An 18899-nucleotide genomic window follows, 5' to 3' on the forward strand; every position below is an offset into this window, starting at 1 on the left:
GTCTGGGGATCAAGAGATTGCAGGTTTGAATCCCCGCTCCTCCGTGTTACATGTCAAAGTGTCCTTGGGTAAGACACTGAACCCCTAATGACCCCAATAAGCAGGTTAGCGCCTTACATGGCTGCATGGCCGCTATTGGGAAATGTGAAGCACATTGTAAAGCGCTTTGGGAAGTCATTGACTTGAAAAGCGCTATATAAATGCAGATAATTTCATTTCATTTTATCAAAACAACGCCCTATTTGCAAAGCATGAAGCAAAACCATGAAGGCCCAGGTTCAAAACAGTGCGTGGAGACGTAAAACATCAAAGAGCTGAAGTCCCTGATGTCGGTTCGCCGATCCCGTCGCATTGATCAAATACCTCTGCAGCTCCAAGTGACCGACCATCTTGATGCTTACGCCTATAAGAAACTCTGATGCAGGGTTGCATCTTAACCATCAAATACTACCGACTGTTTTTTTTCCGTCACCGACACCGCCATCGCTCACCACGGAAGATCCACTTGATAGTAAATATAGTCTCCTTTGCACGTGAAAAGAATTTAAATATGAAATCCCTAACATTTCCGTTTGGCGCCAGCTGCGGCTCGTTGTCGGATTGGCTTCCCTCCTATTTAAAATGAGTGCTCTCACTCACCACTTGTCAGTCCGTCAACGAACCTCTGCACCAAGACGTGTGTTTTGACCCTGTCCGGTATCCTGCTTGTGAATCCTGTCCGATATCGATTCAGTCTATCTCGTCTGTTTGATATCTGACTCCAGTCTCCAGTGTTTGGTATCGATCCCGTCTATCTCGTCCTGTTTGATATCTGACTCCAGTCTCCAGTGTTTGGTATCGATCCCGTCTATCTCGTCCTGTTTTATATCTGACTCAAGTCTCCAGTATCTGGTATCGATCCTGTCTTTCCTGTCCGGTATCGATCCCGTCTGTCCAGTATCTGCTCGTGTATCTGGTATTGATCTCGGTCTGTTATCGATCTGGTTTCCTGGTTCTCACGCCGGACTTCTGTCTTCTTCCGCCCAGCGATCACTGAATCAGACGTTTGTGTTCACGCGCATTTCTGCCCCATTCCCGTAAAATAAAGCTTGTGTAAAAACGTTACGCATCTGGGTCCTCCTCCTGTTCTGGTTCTGACAAAATGTTATTGCAGTGGGCTTTACAATTTTTAAATTGTACATGTTTTTACCACTTAACCCACCATTATTTAGGAAAAAAAGTACATATTAATGCATTCATAGGTGTACTCATACACATGGAAGCTCTTATTCTCCTCTCAATTTCCTGCTCCGTATAGTCTGTGGCGCCTTATGGATGAAAAATATCCACCAAGGAAATATATTCCCATATGCACAAACACTCACCGCTGATTGAAATGATGCAAACAAGTTAAAAAAACAAGTAGAAATCCACTGACGAAGCCCAGGCCCAGAAAATAGTCCTGCTCTTCTTGCCCTCACTTTTCTTTTAAGTCCTTTATTTTGCTTACAGGTAGAGGGCCTCCTAGAGGTTTGGTTAAGATCTTCTCCATTGGGGATCATGAGCCAAATATACATTGCAGTATTCCCTCTGGTCTAGTAAAGCCAACATAAATAATATTCAAAATTTTACAGTCAATCTCTAAATCATATTTATCTTCAGCATCAGTCTTCTCACTCTGGGCTCATATTTATGGATTATATCATTATATTGTACAGCCGTTTTTGTGCAAATATTGTGTTGTTTCCTATGTCGATTAGTCGTAGATGCTGTTTTTTATTTGCTGGGCCTAAATAAAAAGCCACAAACACACATGTTAAAGGATAATACAAAAGACAAAGGAAGCCCGTGGCTGCTATTTTATTATTCGCTAATTGTCAATTCGATAATCCATTATGTTTTTTGGGTGTTGGGTGCCATTTTTTGTGTCAAAAGTAATTCTTTATCCCTACAATTAAAGTGAGAGCACAATATTATGAGTATAAAAGGATGGCTGCGCGCATGGACGCAGCGGCTCACAGCTCTGCAGCTAATTTTCTATTTATTACCGTTCTCTTGTCTTTTTTGCTTTCTTTTCTGGATATTTTATGTTCACAATATATGGGAATGTTGTCATAATAGTCTGTAGTTTGCATTAGTCTTTGATCTGTGCAGACCTTTGAGACTTTGTGATTAAGGGCTATACAAATAAACATGACTTGATCATTATCTGATTGATATTTGGATGGATAATTTTGAAAATAAATCGAATTTTAGTCCTAAAAAATAAAAACAATACTGGTAATTGGTCGCCTTGGAGCTTTATTATTTGTTTAGAAATACGGGGCTGGAAAACATTGTCTTATAAATGTAAATAAGATAGATAGATCGATAGATAGATAATTATTTGTGCGTGTGTACATACGCTTTATACAAAGACACACATCATATTTTCTATCCGAGCTCAGAGAAGCTGGACCTTATTGCTTATCGATAACAAACAAACAAATACACTGTTACTATGCATATGTAATCGGTACAGAATCTCATAACCAGGTATCATACACACACAAGTACATTAATACAATTCAATGGCAGTACTGTTTTACTTTTCCATGCGATTTTCATTTTGCCCCTGAGAACGTGTGATCGAGTTTGTGTAATTTGACGCTTGGCTGCAAGTGTTTCACTTTGGGATTTTTATTCATTTGCCAGCTCTGAAATGGAGGAGGGCTCAGGATGCAGAGATGCAAGGGCGCAAATGTGCACACGCGCGTTCTGTGCACGCCTGGTTATCTGGCCTCTCTCAGACTGCTCAAAATTCATTACAAAGTGACATCAGCCCAGTCGGAGACAAATGACGGCTGGATGAAAGGGAGCGCTGGAGCTCGGCTAGGATTAGTGTTAGCTTGTGCTGGCGACACGTATACACACTTACACAAAAATGCACGCACACAGTGGCTTTAATCCACTGGCAGAACACTGCAGATACACAGAATTATCAAACAAGGGGCTGAACTCTCAGAGATGGCTAGGCTAATCTGCTAATAGTAGCGAGCATGCGCGCGGGTCTTTTTGTCTGTACACATGCACCCGTGCTTGCATATTACTGTATTTTCGGCACTGGATTTTAATGCGCACCCCCAAAAAAATAGTATTTTGTGATATGTTTTCATAGAAAATGGGCAATTGATAGGACAGTAAAAGCTACCTCACGTTTCTGGCTTTCTCCGCACTTAAAGTACATGTAAGTGCAATGATTGACCAGTCGATACTGTAAGTGTCACTGACCATATACCTAAAATATTTTATGCACAGGAATTGATCCTCAAACACTTACCCACTAGACCACCAGTGATGCCGATTACATATGAAAAGGCATTTGATTTTATCTCAATATCACACTATTGTTACACTCTGTGCTATGATTTTCATATTACCCAATTTTTTTACAGTGTCCATTTTTCGGAACACTATTGAAATGCTCTTTATTCCATACGTTATATCGTTATTTAACACAAGGACACTGCTGGAAATTTGAATTTTCCTACGGGGATGAAGAAAGAATCTGTCTATCCATCATAAACACTCATTTGCATAATGTATTTAGTTCTGTATTCTCTCCTCTTCTTCCCCCTGTGTGTCAATAAAGTTGCGGTATGATATGCATAACGTACGTAAATAAGCTTGTAGAGTTTTGTTGAAAGACTTTGTTTCTCCATTCTGTAACGTTTGTTTCTAGCACCGTCAATAAAAATTGTTTGATGATGAGACAAGACCTAATGCCTTTTCTCATGTCAACTGTACCACTGGTGGTCTAATGATAAAGTTTTGGCGCTCCCAACACCAAATCAAAGGTCCGATTCCTGTTGCATACAACGTAATTTTGGTCAGCTATCTATGGATTGATCAATATTTGCACAAATCTAGTAGTATACTTTGAAACATCATGTAGTCAAGCACACCTATAAATGCATTTCTAGTCTTATTGACCCTATTCTGCAGCACATGAGATGCACCGTGTGATCGGGGGCACTTTCAAATTTCAGGCACATTTCTGTTTTTTAGGTGTGCCTCATAGTCTTGAAAATACGGTAAACCCTAGAGCGCCTGTGTTTCTTTCCATCCTTTGGGTCAGGTCCAACCCATGTTGAGAACTATCGCTTCAAAATTTTTAACAAAATAAATGCAATGTGTCTAATTTACTCCTTCCTTTGTTGCATTTTCAGATGAGACAGCTGAAGATGGTGAAAGACCTCCAAGCTCCTCTTCCAGACAAGGGTCCAACCTCACTGACCGAGAATTGACTGACAATAAAAGAACAGAACGTGAGTAAACACGCATACATCTGAGGGGCCGTCTAAGAAAATTATACTTGCTCTCAACATCATACTCCTACACATGCAAAACTATACTTTCATACACACAGTCATACCCATGTACAAACAATACAATTCTCTCTCATACATACTACTATAATTTCATTCACACTACTCTTTCACAATTACTACTATACTCTCATACAGGCACTACAATAATCTTACACACACATTATTATACTCACATATGTAAAATACTATATTCACATACACACACTAGTATACTCTCTCACACATTACTTCACTTTCATACACATACTACTATACTCTCACATATACGACTATACTCTCATACAGACACTACTATAATCTTACAAACCCATTATTATTCTCACTCATATCTAAAATACTATATTCACATACACACACTAGTATACTCTCTCTCACATTTCTTCACTTTCATACACATACTACTATACTCTCACATATACGACTCCACTCTCTCACACATACTGTATACTGGTAGAAATTCCAGTTTGACGTCAACCCGTTTATATAAACACAGATCAGTGTGCATTGTCTTGGTACGCAAAGTAAAACAATACTAAGAGGTGAGGTGATCGAAACACTATGTGTGAAAGATCCCAGTAGTGATAGCAATTGTATTGTATGTGTGAGAATTAAAATAATTGTGTGTGTGAGAGTCTATATTAGTGTGTGTATGAGTGTATAGTAGTATGTGCAAGCGAGTATATAGGTGTCTGTATGAGAGTATCATAGTATGTGTGAGATTATAGTTAAATGTAGAAGAGTATGGTAGTATGTGTGAGAGTATAGTAATGTTTGTGCATGGGTATGACTGTATGAGAGTATAGTTGTACATGTGTGAGAGTATGATCGTACATATGAGAGCAAGTATGATTTACTTCTCAAACGGCTTCTCATACATACACTCAAAATAGCTGATATTAAAGTATCCCGTTGTCTTTTCCAAGGAGCCAATCCTTTTCTCTCAGGAATAAGTTTTAAACATACGAGCTTAACATGTGAACGTCGCTGACTAGCCTCCATGTGACCCGTTTTAATCATTTCCATCTGTCAAAAAGCGAAAGTGAGAGAGCGAGGGGGGGGAAACAGAGGAGAGGAAAACAGAAAGGGAGCGGGACGAGTTGTGGTTATTACAAGGCAATGTCCAGGCCCCAGATTATTTTTTAATCAAATCAGTTTGCGTGCTTGTAATTTATAAGCGCCTTGCATTAATCTTTTCCCGTTCTTGTGCCCTCTCCGATGACATATTAATTTTTCATAAGCACGGGATTAGATGGGGGGGGGGGCTGGGCGAGGTGGCCGCTGTGTATGTTTTTCTAATATTGCATCGTTTCAACCTCTAAATGCATTTTCCCCTCATTCCACCACCCCCTTCATTTTCTTCTTTTATCTGTCAACCGATATGCTAGGAGGAATAATGTATTTTCTGGACTATAAGGCACACCTAAAAACCCCAAATTGGCAAGAAATGTGGAAGTGCACCTTATCACCTTTGTACATCGCAGAACACGTTGGAAAAGTTTCCAAATTGATAAACAGTATTTATAGGTGTGTGTTACTACTCGAGGTTTTATGGTGTACTACTTTATTTGAGCAATTATTGACCAATCGATAAATATCGCTGACCAAAATCGCAAAGCATTGAATGCAACAAGATTCTAAACCCATAGCATAGCATGATGAGCGCTGGCACTTTACCATTAGACCAGCAGTGGTACAGATGACAAGTGAAAAGGCATTAGAGCAGTTATATCAAATATATGGGCCAGATCCTGCCTGTTGTATCTGTTGTATTTGTATCTGGTCCATCATAGGCCACTTCTATCAAAAGTTATGATCCTTTTCTAAATAAATGCAAACCAAATGCTTTCTTCGCCCACTAGGTGGCAGTGTTGAGATTGCATAGCGCGGCGAGTTGGGTTAGGTATAAAACTGCAATCTTTCAACTGTTAAAATAATGTTGACATGCCACCATTTTAGCATAACCTTATAATCATAATATGTTACTCACAGTGAGCTAAGTTTGAATGCCTTTTCGTATTGTATCTGTGTTCACTGGTGGTCCGGTAGTTAAATGGTGGTCCTCTCACCACTGCAACTCAGGTTTAAGTCCCAAAGAATACAATGTTTTGCAATATTTGCGATCGACTTATCAACTAATCAATCATTGCACTAATATATACCATAGAGGTAAGATCGGGCCTAAAAAAATACAGCTGGACCAGACCCAGGCTGATGGTATAAAAGCCCGAACCCGACCGATTAACTTGATTTGATCAACTGAGCCCCAAAACCAACTTGAATTTTATTTGTGGGAGAGAGACAGAGAGAGAGAAGCCCGGCCCGACTTCACTATTGTTATTTTATGCCTGAACCCGGCCTGAAATTCGGGTTCAGGCCCAAGATCTTACGGCTAATATACAGTGAGTGTATAGTCCCAATGTGAGGAGAGAAAATCAAATGCCTTTTCATATGTCATCTGTATCGCTGGTGGTCTTGTGGTTGCATGTCAGCGCTCTCATGGCTGTGTCAAGGGTTTGATTCCTGTTTCATATAATTCTTTGTGAATATGGTTAGAAGCATATCAATTAGTCAAACGTTGCATTAAAATGCAATGTAAGTACATGAATACTCCAATGATTATACACAAATTAACACGGTAGCTCTTACTGTAGTCTCAATTTCATGCGCCTTATAGTACAGTGCGCCTAATGTATAGAAATATATATGACGAGACTATTTTTGGGGGGTACGCTTTATAGCTTGGAAAATACGGTAATCCTTGGCAGTTTTGAGTCCGGTCGTTTATATTTGAGATTGAAATCCAACGCCTTCATTCTCATCTCCCACATGTCTTTCTCTTTTTCTCCCACTTTAACAATCCGCCACCGTCCATCCATCTCAAAGCAACCCCCTCTCCCCTACCTGGTCCTACCCCTTTCCCCCTACCCACCTCCCACATCCAAGCGTGCCGTACCTTGCTCCATAATGTGAGGCTCAATGAGGCAGAAGGCGAGCTGAGCGAGGCTGGGGCCTATTAGTCTGGCTCCTCATCTATCTTTCAGCTCTATCTCCCAGACAGTCCCATCTGAGCGACTGGCGGGGGGAAACCACCATTCATGCGTTCGCCACTGTATATTACCGCTAATGTCATTTAACACCGCCGCACGCATGCCAAAAGGAAAAAAACCCTAAAGGGGCTCGAAAATGTTCGGGGTTTTGTAATTAATTATTTGCATTTATTTAGTAATTTTCTATCTATCTAACTGTATATCTATCAGTGATGTGTGGTAAAAGCACAGCTAGATTTACATATTGTTGAACCCAATTCATATTAATCATTTGATTGGCAGAAAAAGTAAGCAAAATAGAAAACTATAGCGTAGAAATGATCTCCCTAATTTATAATTGCTTGCATTAATTAAAAGCATCAACAGATTGTTAATTTAATATAAATAGGAACAAAAATACTCGACTTGCTGTTATATTGTTACAAATTGTATTGTTTAGGGCTGAAATGTGCTCTAAATCACAATTGTTTGTCTCATTAGCTCCCTCTGCCATGAGGCAAAAGAATTGCATGACTCAAATCTGCACATCCTCAGCACAGCAATACGTTACATACTCATTGGATTAAAAGTATGTATTATGTTAAGTGAAAATGATATTTTGAAAAAAAAATAAAGTTATATGATCAAATTAATGAAAAAATATAACCATTTGATGAAATTTTAATTTGATATTTTCGTGATGAGAGGTGAGGCACGGCTTCACTTTCCTCCCCAGACTGCACGTCACTGTAATCTATCCACCTATCTACATTACCTATTCATCCATCTATCCACTCATACATCAATGTATCAATGTATCGATCTACAGTATCATTTTATTGTACGTTTTTGCACCCTCTTTTCCTAACTCGAAATAGTCGAATTTAGCAACTCCTTCCTCCGCCTCCAGTCCACGGCACATCCCCGGGTGTGTGCATGTTCGATTCCCAACGGAGGCGAGGGATTACAGCGTGGCCAAGTGAGCATTCTGCTGCTCACACATTTCATCTCCGAGACGCTTTAAACAAAGAGGGGGCATACAGATGCAGAGGGGAAGAGGGAGATGGTAAAAAAAAATGGGGAAGGGGAGGGGAGTGTCGTAGGAGCTGGAGATGAGAAGGGCAGTGGGCTTTTCCCTAGCTTCATTTACATTGTCTTTTTAAATCCCATGTCACTTTAGATTAATTATAATCCATGTTACATTCTCCATGCAAATGTCCCTGATGTGGATTACTTCCAGATAGCTTTGTGCTGTTTGTGTAGACGGTGCATGTCACCATGGCTCAGGGGCCGACTCTTTATAAATAAACAACGAAACAAAAGGGCCCGACATGGAAATGAGCTTGTCACGCAGTCCGAGGAAATCTGCAGATAGCTACCTGCTGCAAATTAGCCGACCTATTACTCATTGTTCCCAGAGTCAAATTTATTAAAAGCATGCAAGTTTGGGTAGCGGAGATAAAACCAGGAAAACAATGGTGCACGAAATAGATTAGATTTTATGTATTCTTTTTTTTTTTTTGTTCACATTTGCATCCATCTTGCAAATTTGAAACGAGGGCTCCACTTGTTTGCAGTCTCTCCGAGATGAGATTAAAATAAATGAAAGATATTAGCATGTTTAATTACAGGCCTGCAGCTATTCTTTTATTTTTTTCCTAACGACGGCTTGTTGTGCGTCAAAGCCAATTTGTCAAATGTGACAAGGCTCTGTTCATATTCATCTCTTTTATCAGATGCGAGCGAGTCGTTAAAAACGCACACATGATCGGCAAAACGATTGCTTTAGAACCTCCTCCCTCGCTTCTTCCTCTCCATTCCCGTCGCCTGCCGAGCGCTTCGGTGGGAGTTTGGGGTTCAGGGTGTGTTGTTGTAATGTTATCGAGTGACCGGGAGGTCAGCCTAATGCGTAACCTCAGAGCAAGAGACAAGTAAATCATGTCAAGCGACCCTCCCCGGCCCATTTTGGCCAGCTCCCCCTCATAGATTTACTGCTTCATAACCTTAGCCAGTCTGGCAGGATTCAGCCTTGCTAAATTGAATACTAAATCCAAACTGCCGCCACCTAGCCTGCTTCTTCCTAAGCCTTGTGTATTTTCCTGAAATTGACTGGAAAAATTAACAAATTTCTGGATCAATAAGATAAATGTGTATTATTTAGCACCCCCTAGTGTTTAAAAAAGACAATATTGATTTTAATAACACGCAAAAATACAAAAACTATCATGTAAACCTAAAAGTATGGATGGATATATATATATATATATATAAATAATCTTTAAATTTAAATATAACCAAAGTAATATTCTTTGGGAATCGCAAGTCAAATCAAAATTTTGAAGTAAAAATAGATGGTGCTACAATAGACACGGTATCAGAAATTACGTTTTAGGGGTCATAATAGACAATAAATTAAGCTGGAAAACACACATCAGACACATACAAACTAAGGTATCTAAAAGCATTTCAATAATTAATAAAGCCAAATTCCTTTTAAATTATAATCATTGTATTTATTATATTGTTGTCTAGTTCTGTCATACTTTACATATTGTGCAGAAGTCTGGAGCAATAATTACAAAAGTTCACTACAGCCCCTTTTTATCCTCCAAAAACGTGCAATTAGAACCATGCACAGGGTAGGATATCGGGATCATACTAATATTTTATTCCTGCAGTCCAAATTATTAGAATTGGATGATTTAGTAAATTTTTTCACTTCACAACTGCTATGTAAGGTCAACAAAAACAGTGCCAGAAAACATCCAAAAATTATTCACTCGGAAAGAGGGAAGTTATAACTTAAAGGGCTGTAGTAAGTTCAAAAACCCAAAGGTGAGAACCACCAGGAAAAGTATTTGTGTGTCTGTGTGTGGAGTCAAACTTTGGAACAATTTACAAGACGAGATCAAACAAAGTCCAAATATTCAAGTGTTCAAATATAAATACAAAAAAGACATTACTGGCGAAATACAGGGATGAAGAAAATGGGATATGAGTGATACTAGAGATTAGAAATACTGCGTTTACAACTATAGTTAACTTTGTTGTTATTGGTACTATTATTATTGCTATTGTTGTTATTATTATTGGTGTCACAATGATATTTAGTGACTAGTAGAATTATAACGTTAATAGATGAGTACTGCGATGATTAGTGTATAATATGTCACTATTGTTATTATTATAATCATTGATTTTTGACTCATATAATATATATATCCGTGAGATTTTGTTATTTTAGACACAAAAGGGAGCTATCTGTAAAATGTAATTAATAGGTAAGGTGAAAGGGTAGGGAAAATAAGCGTCTGCTTCTTAATACCCCTTTTCGAACATGTTATTTGAACATTTTTTGTTGTTGAGTCATTGTTTTTGTCCTAATTTATAGTGTTCGAAATACTCAAGAAATTAACATTTATTCTATACATAATGAGCAGTTTTGTCAAATATTACATATTGTAATACACAATGGACTCAATAACTAGTAGTCTGCATTATAGTTTTTAGGAGCTGCATTATAGTATCAACTTCTAAATAAATCAACCTGGACCCTACAATAAACTGGAATAGATAAATAGTATGTGTTTGTGTGTGAACCTCTCTATATAGAAATAATATATGAAACTAGCGTCCATGCATCCCTCGATTCTTCTTCACTCTCGGCTTGTATAAGTGCGCGTCCGTGACGCCCTAAACAGCAACTGACAGTTGCAAATAAAGATGGGTGGCGAGTGCGCCTGTGCTCTCCCCCCTGAAATGCAAAAGTGGGGCAAGTGTCATAAATCTCCTTTTGATTTATCTAATCAAGCCAGGTCCTGCTGCACGCAGACATTTGTCATTGCCGGAGGTGGGAGGGTCAGCTCGCAGCAGTTACGGGGGCGTTTACTTTATCCGACTCGGCCGCTTTGCCGGGCTGCAGCTGGCCCAGTCCGAGTGAGGATGGAGGGAAAGTGGGAAGGTAGAGAAGAGATGGGGGGGAGGCCAGTGTCATTAAGCAGAGGATGCAGACTCACCCAGACAAAGGAAAAACCAGGAGGTTGGGGGTGTTTTCGCCCTCTCCTTCTGGATTCCGATCACTCCCTTTATTGTTTTTTAATGATTCTTGCCATCCATGCAGGATTTAAGAAAACACAGCAAATGGATATTTGATTTTCTCTCATGAAACTGTAAATTAGTGTTTCTCAACCTTTGCCAGCGTATATCACCAAATTAGTGACAACAAATTGCTAATTATATGCAAGAAGCGATTACGATAATTGTAATATTACTATACTTATCTTTTGCTCTTGGAATTGTGAAGGTATTCTGCATTTTTTTTTATTTTTGCTGTCTTGAAAAGGCACAGAGTCTCCAAACGTGTAAAGGAATTGAAAGGTGAGAGAAGAGATTTTTACCCGGCGTCAATCACTGAATGAGAAAAAAATAGGTCAGTAAAATAAGCTAAATTAATATGGCAGATGTTTTTTTACTATAAGTAATATTTTTCTCTCACTACAAAAAAATCTTATTCTAGTATTATTCATGTTTTAACTGCTATTATTCTAACAGGTGTATATGTTCATGACCGCAAGAAAAAATATTTAACACTGATGCAGGGACAAGCAAATAGAGATGGGGTAAAGAGTCAAACAAAAGTCTACTACAGTCACACTTCACTGCGACCTTGAAGGGAGACAAGCAAAGACCGGTGTGATTGCTATGTCAAAAATCTTGGCAGCGGACAACACGTAGCTAAGCCAGCCGGGACACATCAGTCTAGCTGGTTGCTCAAAAAGGCTAATCTGGACCAATCCGCAGAAAAATGGGAGGCCTGCCTACCAAAAAGCATGCAGTAGGCAGCCAGGATAACAGGGAGCCAACAACAACAACAAAAATCAAGAACAAGCCGTAAATATGCCAAGTGATCACGGAAAGCGCACCACAAACGGTCTTTTATAATTCCTTTAAAGACGCAACCAAATCACGCTGATGAGATGCTTGAGTTTTTCTTTAGCAAAAATATGCCTAAATGGGTAGTCTTGGCAATTTTAGAGGATTTTTTGTTTCGTCTCACCCAAAATTATGTGATCACCTTAAAAAAAAACTATCTTAGGAGGGCACGGTAGGATTTCTTCTTCCGAGGGTAGCGTGAGAGAATATAATGAAGCATTGCATTAAAAACACTTGGACCGCATTATAGCTTGTATTGAGAAAAGAAAACTGGAACAGAGGATTTGCTCTTGGGAACATTACCAATTTTTACTGACGTTTTTCAAGAATTTTCATTGAAACAAAGTGTGCCTTACTCCAAAAAGGCTGCAAACCTTTAATTTGTACTTTTACACAATTTGAGCAAAAGCGCTTCATGAATTGTCCGAAGGACGCTCGACTTTAGAAGCTATTTCTCCAAACGGCATCATTATGCACCGGCAGGGCCGGCCATTTAAATCTCCTAAGTGGCCACAGAGACAGAAGCTCTCGACGTACAAGGTTAGCTCGACTGTTTTTCTTGACAAAATCTCCAGGAGTGATCGACATCGGAGCGACATCCACCAGGGCTTTCGGTCGTTCCTCCAACGTGTTTTGGCCATGACAGTAATCGATGGCGATGCTCGTCCTCGCCACGTAAACGCCTTCTCCCACCATCGCCTCATCTCCCCCTGGCGAGGATGCAATTTAGTTGCAAATTGCGTGAAAGACTGAAGCAAAAATTGAAAGTTGAAATTAGAATCGGTCATAATAAAAAGTGTGGGCGGGGCGGCCAAGTGCAGGAAAGGTCAGCAATAAAGTGTCAGAGGCCCGTCACGTGTGTCCAAGCCCCGCAGCGGCATTAAGAGAAGATTACCTCGCTATTCTGAGCCGCGGTCCAATTTTCGGATGTTCTTGGAAATTCACATTGTGCCCTTGTGTGTACACCCCCTTCCCCCTTTTTTTTCTACCACCCTCTCTCCTACTCTCGTGTCACTTCCTTTGACAGGCCAATATTTCAGGCTCCAGATATAGGGGATTACAAATAAAATAAGTGGAACGCCTATTTAATGCAACAGAATTAAAATGCAAGAACGGGCGGTAGGAATTGATATGCACCCAATAAAAATACGAGCTGCGGAAAAATATGCTACAAAATGTTGTTGTTTTTTTACCTCTCTCTCTTTTTACGGCCTCTTTGTGCCTCAGTGCTTTGATTTCCACCCTTTGTGCATCCAGCATGAAGCGTTGATTCACATTAGTGATTGGAATTCTGGCTCCTCAGAGCCGTGGTTCTCGACTGGTCTGACTTGAGGACTCGCCATTCCACCTGACAAGCTGCGACCCAAATCAAGAAAAAAATTCCACTTCTCAAAATGTGGAGTTTAAAGCTAAGCTATACTAAAATAGTTCCACCATGTTTTCAGAGGAAACAAAATAATAAGCAAAACCAAAAGAATTTGAAGTACCGTATATACTCAAATATATGTTTACATCACATTTAAGCGACCCCCTGAAACTGCTTTAAAATAGCCACATTCTAAAAGTTTGTACACAAAATATATCAAAGAAAACTGATAATAATTACTACTTTGTATTGATAATAGTGATCAATCTACTGGGAAAAAAAGCTAGAAATATTTTAAACCATTAATTGAACCTACAAACAGTGCTTCAACGGCAAATGCTGTTTTCCACTTTCCCTTTCCCTTATCACTAACTTCGTTGGAACCCAGAAAAGGGAAATAAAACAAACAAAATCATAAAAAATTAGATGTTGTCCCTTTCAAACACATTTGGGAAAGCGCCATTTTACTGAACAGGAAGAAGAGATAGAGCACGGCATTCCCACCATCTATCGTGTAATTGACCCTCCAATTTTTCTTATTGTTAGCAATATTTTGCTAGAACAAAGGTCTGCCACCCAAAGAAACCCTATCCGTGACCTACTTTAGGTCCTGACTCACCAGTTGAGAAACAATGCTTTCGAGAACCGGCTCTTTCGGTTGGACTCACTAAGGAGAGCCGACTCCCAAACGGCTCTTCAGATTGTTACTGTTTCTTTATTCCACAGACTTTTTCTATTTCAAGAGCTCCTTCTTTTTTAAATATATTGGTGCAAAGGGCAACCACTTTGATACAAATATAATATGTTGCTAGTAACCAGGTTGTTATTTTTAAAAGTAGAGTTGCAATAGGCTAAGTCAAACACTCATGGCATTGCAAGAAAAATACAATTACCCTTTCCTGGTGAGCTATTTTCAGAACCACATTTGACACCCCTGTTTTAATTGATATATTACAACTTATTATGTAACATTATGCCCAGAATGACTTAGTTAAAAAGTGTATTGTACTAATACATCTTAAAATCTTTGGATATGTTTGATATGATATGCTGTTGCCCACTCTACTTTTACGTGCAAAAAACAATCGGTCTCCAGGATATTAAAAACATTAATAATATATTTATACTGCATATATTTCAATATATATTTCTATACATATTTCTATTATATATCAGTAAGCGTTTTTGAGGGGAGAAAAACAGTTCTCTTACACATAAAACGGTATGGTATGGATGTCTATGTGTGTTCTGTTCACTAAAGTATTTATAAAAATAAAAAAATAGTCCCTCCCCCAACCTGAATATGTTGCATCTCGTGCAGACAGACGCATAGTGGAAGCAGCTGGGGAAATGTATGTGATCTAATGAAGTGTATAATATAACCATAACATTTAATGTAAGTCGTGCTGTGATAATGAGCTCGACCGAATTTCCTCCATTTCACATGGCCTGAGGGCAGGAAGTATGTGCGCGTTTGTTGGTTGGTGGGTGATGCAGCCGATGCCCCCCAACGCTCACGTCGGGTCGCTGTCAAAGACTTTAAACGATCGCCTGCATGTCCCCTTGTAAACTCGTTGCAACTACGTGAACACCAGATCGATTTCAAAATGTCTTCTCGAAAAACAAATGTCAGGCGCATTACTAAAATTGCAAAACAGGCAATTTTGAACTGCTTCTCAACATGCTAGCTAAGTTTTTAAAAATGTCTGCCGCTGGTTAAACGTGTTTGACATGTAAGCTAGAAAACGACAAACCTAGCTTTTGTAACTACGCTAGTTTTCAAAATAAAAGTCTGGTGCAAATGCTGCAGGGCGGAGGGAGTTTCCAGCTCTCCCCAAACCGCGCTTGTGTGAGCGTTTTGTGGGTCCATTTTGTGATGAGTCCGTATTGTCATCAACCGGAAACGGATCAGGACCCAAATGCGTGACGTTCTCACACAAGCTTTTATTCTACAGGAAATGGGGAGTCATGCATGTTAGGCAGCAGTCTGGCGTGAAATGATAGGAAGCCAGAGTTGATCGATACCAATGCCCGAGTTGATATCGGACAGATGCGGTCGATACCGGACAGGACGGACAGACAGGATAGCTAATGAAACAGGATATCGAAATTAAACAGGACAAACTAGACAGGAACGAAAACTGTAGAAAATAATAAACAGGACAAGAATGGAAGGAAACAAAACTGGAAACCGAAATTCAACAGGACAAAATAAACAGGAACAATACCGGACAGAAAATACCAACAAGAACAGGACCGAGTCGAAACCCACGTCTTGCAGGGCAGAAGTTTGTTGACGGACTGACAAAAAGTGATTGAGAGCACTGAGCTTAAAAATAGCTTTTAATACTGCACTTGTTTTCAGAATAGAATGCAGCGTTAGATTTCGAGACCATGCTGTTTTTTGAAGTATTTGTATTCTTGTAGCATACATTTGTAGGTATTAATTAAGGAATATGCACCACCAGGCTGTACTTGCCCAAGACACACCACAGGAAACGGTGCCCCTACGACCCAGGTGGTTAAGAGATTCAACCAACCAACCAACCAGTCATTAACTTATTTATATATTTGTTCTCCATACGATAGGATCGGTCCACCATAAGTACCAGTTTTTGTAATTTTGTATTTTGCTATATCTATACCTGCAATGTCGATTGATACTGGTATCAGTTTGTCGGTTTGATCAGGAGCTGGAGATATAAATCACAAGATGAAAACTACTATGGGTATTGGTGTACAACAGTTGAGTACTCATAACAATGGATAATTATGTGGGAAAAAATCTTTCACTAGATTTCACTACTTGCATAGTTTTAGATAGATTACTGGTTTCTGTTTTTATGCCTTGAAATGAATTATCCTTTTTCCCACTCAAGGTGTGAACGCGGCATCCAAAGAATCAACTGGACAGAACACAGCGGTGAAACATTCGCTCCAGACCGAGCAACAGATCGAAAGCCCGCCTAAAAGACCCAAATCTGCCGAAGTGAGGAACTCGACCACTGAACAGGTAAATGATCTGCAAAATTTTCCAATTTTGAACCACAAATTGAGAAATTCACAATTGATGGGAAGGTCTAAGGTGCACTGAAGAAGTGTTGATTTTCTTACCCTTTGAAACAAAAGCATATTTTTTGAGTCGTTGATTTCAGCCAAAACGTTATATTTTGTGAAATACAAAGCAGTTTTTCAATGATTAGTTTTACAAGTCATTACTAAACTTTTTCTTTTAAAAAAATGTAATGTGAGAACAACCTTTACAACTGTTAAAATGAAAATAAAAAAGTTGAACAAACAACCCCCTTACGTGTGAACTGCCCAGGAGTATCTATATTTTTTATTACATTCACTACATTTGGAACTATGAAGTCTTGTCCCGACGCCAGATTATCAATTACTGTTGATAAACAAACTCGGAAGATTGAGAATTTCTATGAAATGATTAACCGATTTTGATCGGACCTTCCTGTGTGGAGTTTGCATGTTCTCCCCGTGCTTGCGTTGGTTCCCTTCAGACACTCCGGTCTCCTCCCACATTCCAAAAACATGCATGTCAGGTAAATTGGCCGGTCCAAATTGTCCTTAGGTGTGAATGAGCGAGTGAGTTGTCGGTCTCTGTGTTCCCTGCAACTGGCTGGCAACCAGTTCAGGGTGTCCCCTGCCCACAACCCAAAGATAGCTGGGATGGGCTCCAATTTTTGTGATTTTTTTTTTTTTGCAAATGGACATATGTTATGGAAATGCTTGACTGTACGACTAAAAGGCATTATATCATGTAGCTTTCCACTGTTTGAAGCAAACTTGGCCGGTCTGGGTTCAAGGCCACTGCTCGTATTATAGATCACTAAGATGAACTGTCCCACAGTTGAAGTGAGATCAAGTCCCACTCCATTCACAACCACAGTTATTGACTGGCCATCAATCCAGAGGGTCGTCTGCCTTTCACCTTAAGTCAGTTGGGACACATTTCACCCCTGCTACGACCCTGAAACAGAATAAAGAGTCTGAGAAATGAGAAAGGGTTAAACTTGCTTCCGAATTTTACTCCTTCTTCGGTAGAGCTTCTTTTTCCATTGAGAACACTCATCATGCTGTTAAATAGAATACATGCACTCTTCTGGCTCCCTCTCTATTATGCATATCTTTAAGTTATGTGTGTTTTTAAATTAGATTATGAAGTATTAGCTCGTCTGGGTCCTATAAGAAGGGAAGACTTTCATTTCAGAAATGGATTCTATTAAAACAGGTAATATAGAGACAGCCATTTTCTGCGTACTTCCTATAATGAGCTCCAGGGGACGTCACTTGGAAGAGAACACAACCTTGTTTTGTGCAATCTGCTAAATACATAGCTTTGCCCTTTTCTTTTAGGTGAAGAAAGTCAAGTATAGTCACATTTATTGGTATAGCTCTTAATCACAAATAATCTCAAGGGCTACATAGACCACCAATCCAACATCCCCTGAACTGAAAACAACATGAAGACAGGGAAAACTAAAAAAACCCGGCATGAGGAAAATTACGAAACCTTGAGAAGAGCTCGCACATGAGGATGACCAAGTTCCAATTGATGTAGCAAGGGCACAGGTTCAAATTTCAAGTCCTTCATTTTTCTGTCGGAAAACTCAAACCTCTTAAATTTCTATTGTAGGTTCAGCAGTGTCCGTATTGCAACTTCAGCAGCAAGGACGCCAACCGTATGCAGCTTCATGTCATGTCGCAGCATTCCATGCAGCCGGTGATCCGCTGCCCTCTATGTCAGGATGTCCTCAGTAACAAGATTCACCTGCAGCTGCATCTCACCCACCTTCACAGTGTGGCACCTGACTGCGTCGAAAAGCTCATTATGACGGTATGTAAAGACCGTGTGCATGTGTGCGTGTAATTGCCTGTAATTGCACGGCATAATTTCATCATGGCGACCGAGTGACCCCGCTGTCCTCATTACCAATTACAAAAGTTTTACGCAACGTTTGCCTTTGAAACTATTGTCCTACTATTCAGAAATGAGAGTCTATCCCTAAATGTCATTAAACCAAATTCTAAACTGTTATAATAAAAGAAAAACTTGTGTCTTGACAGGTTGTTGGGCCTGATACAACTGGCTCAAACAGTATGATTCATCCCCAAACTGGACAAGATAAAGGCTTGCCTTTGGTAAATTCTGCAGCCTCTGCTGAGGAGTCTGGAAAACCCCACGGTAAACTCTACTCTCAACAGCAT

General features: G+C 39.6%; 1 protein-coding gene across 4 annotated transcripts in view; it reads left to right on the plus strand.

Moving 5' to 3' along the window:
* Window positions 1–18899, plus strand: part of zfhx4 (zinc finger homeobox 4) — a 227581-nt gene that overhangs the window by 198421 nt on the left and 10261 nt on the right. For all 4 annotated transcript variants that reach the window (XM_088321850.1, XM_088321851.1, XM_088321849.1 and 1 more), the window contains exons 7-10: window positions 4188–4286; window positions 16553–16686; window positions 18328–18528; window positions 18759–18876. In XM_088321850.1, the coding sequence (XP_088177976.1) occupies window positions 4188–4286; window positions 16553–16686; window positions 18328–18528; window positions 18759–18876 (552 nt within the window). The remainder of the gene's footprint in view (window positions 1–4187; window positions 4287–16552; window positions 16687–18327; window positions 18529–18758; window positions 18877–18899) is intronic.

The sequence above is a fragment of the Urocampus carinirostris genome, chromosome 18 (assembly GCF_059441175.1).
Source record: "Urocampus carinirostris isolate Australia breed hairy pipefish chromosome 18, RoL_Ucar_1.0, whole genome shotgun sequence".
Classification (NCBI taxonomy): Eukaryota; Metazoa; Chordata; class Actinopteri; order Syngnathiformes; family Syngnathidae; genus Urocampus; species Urocampus carinirostris.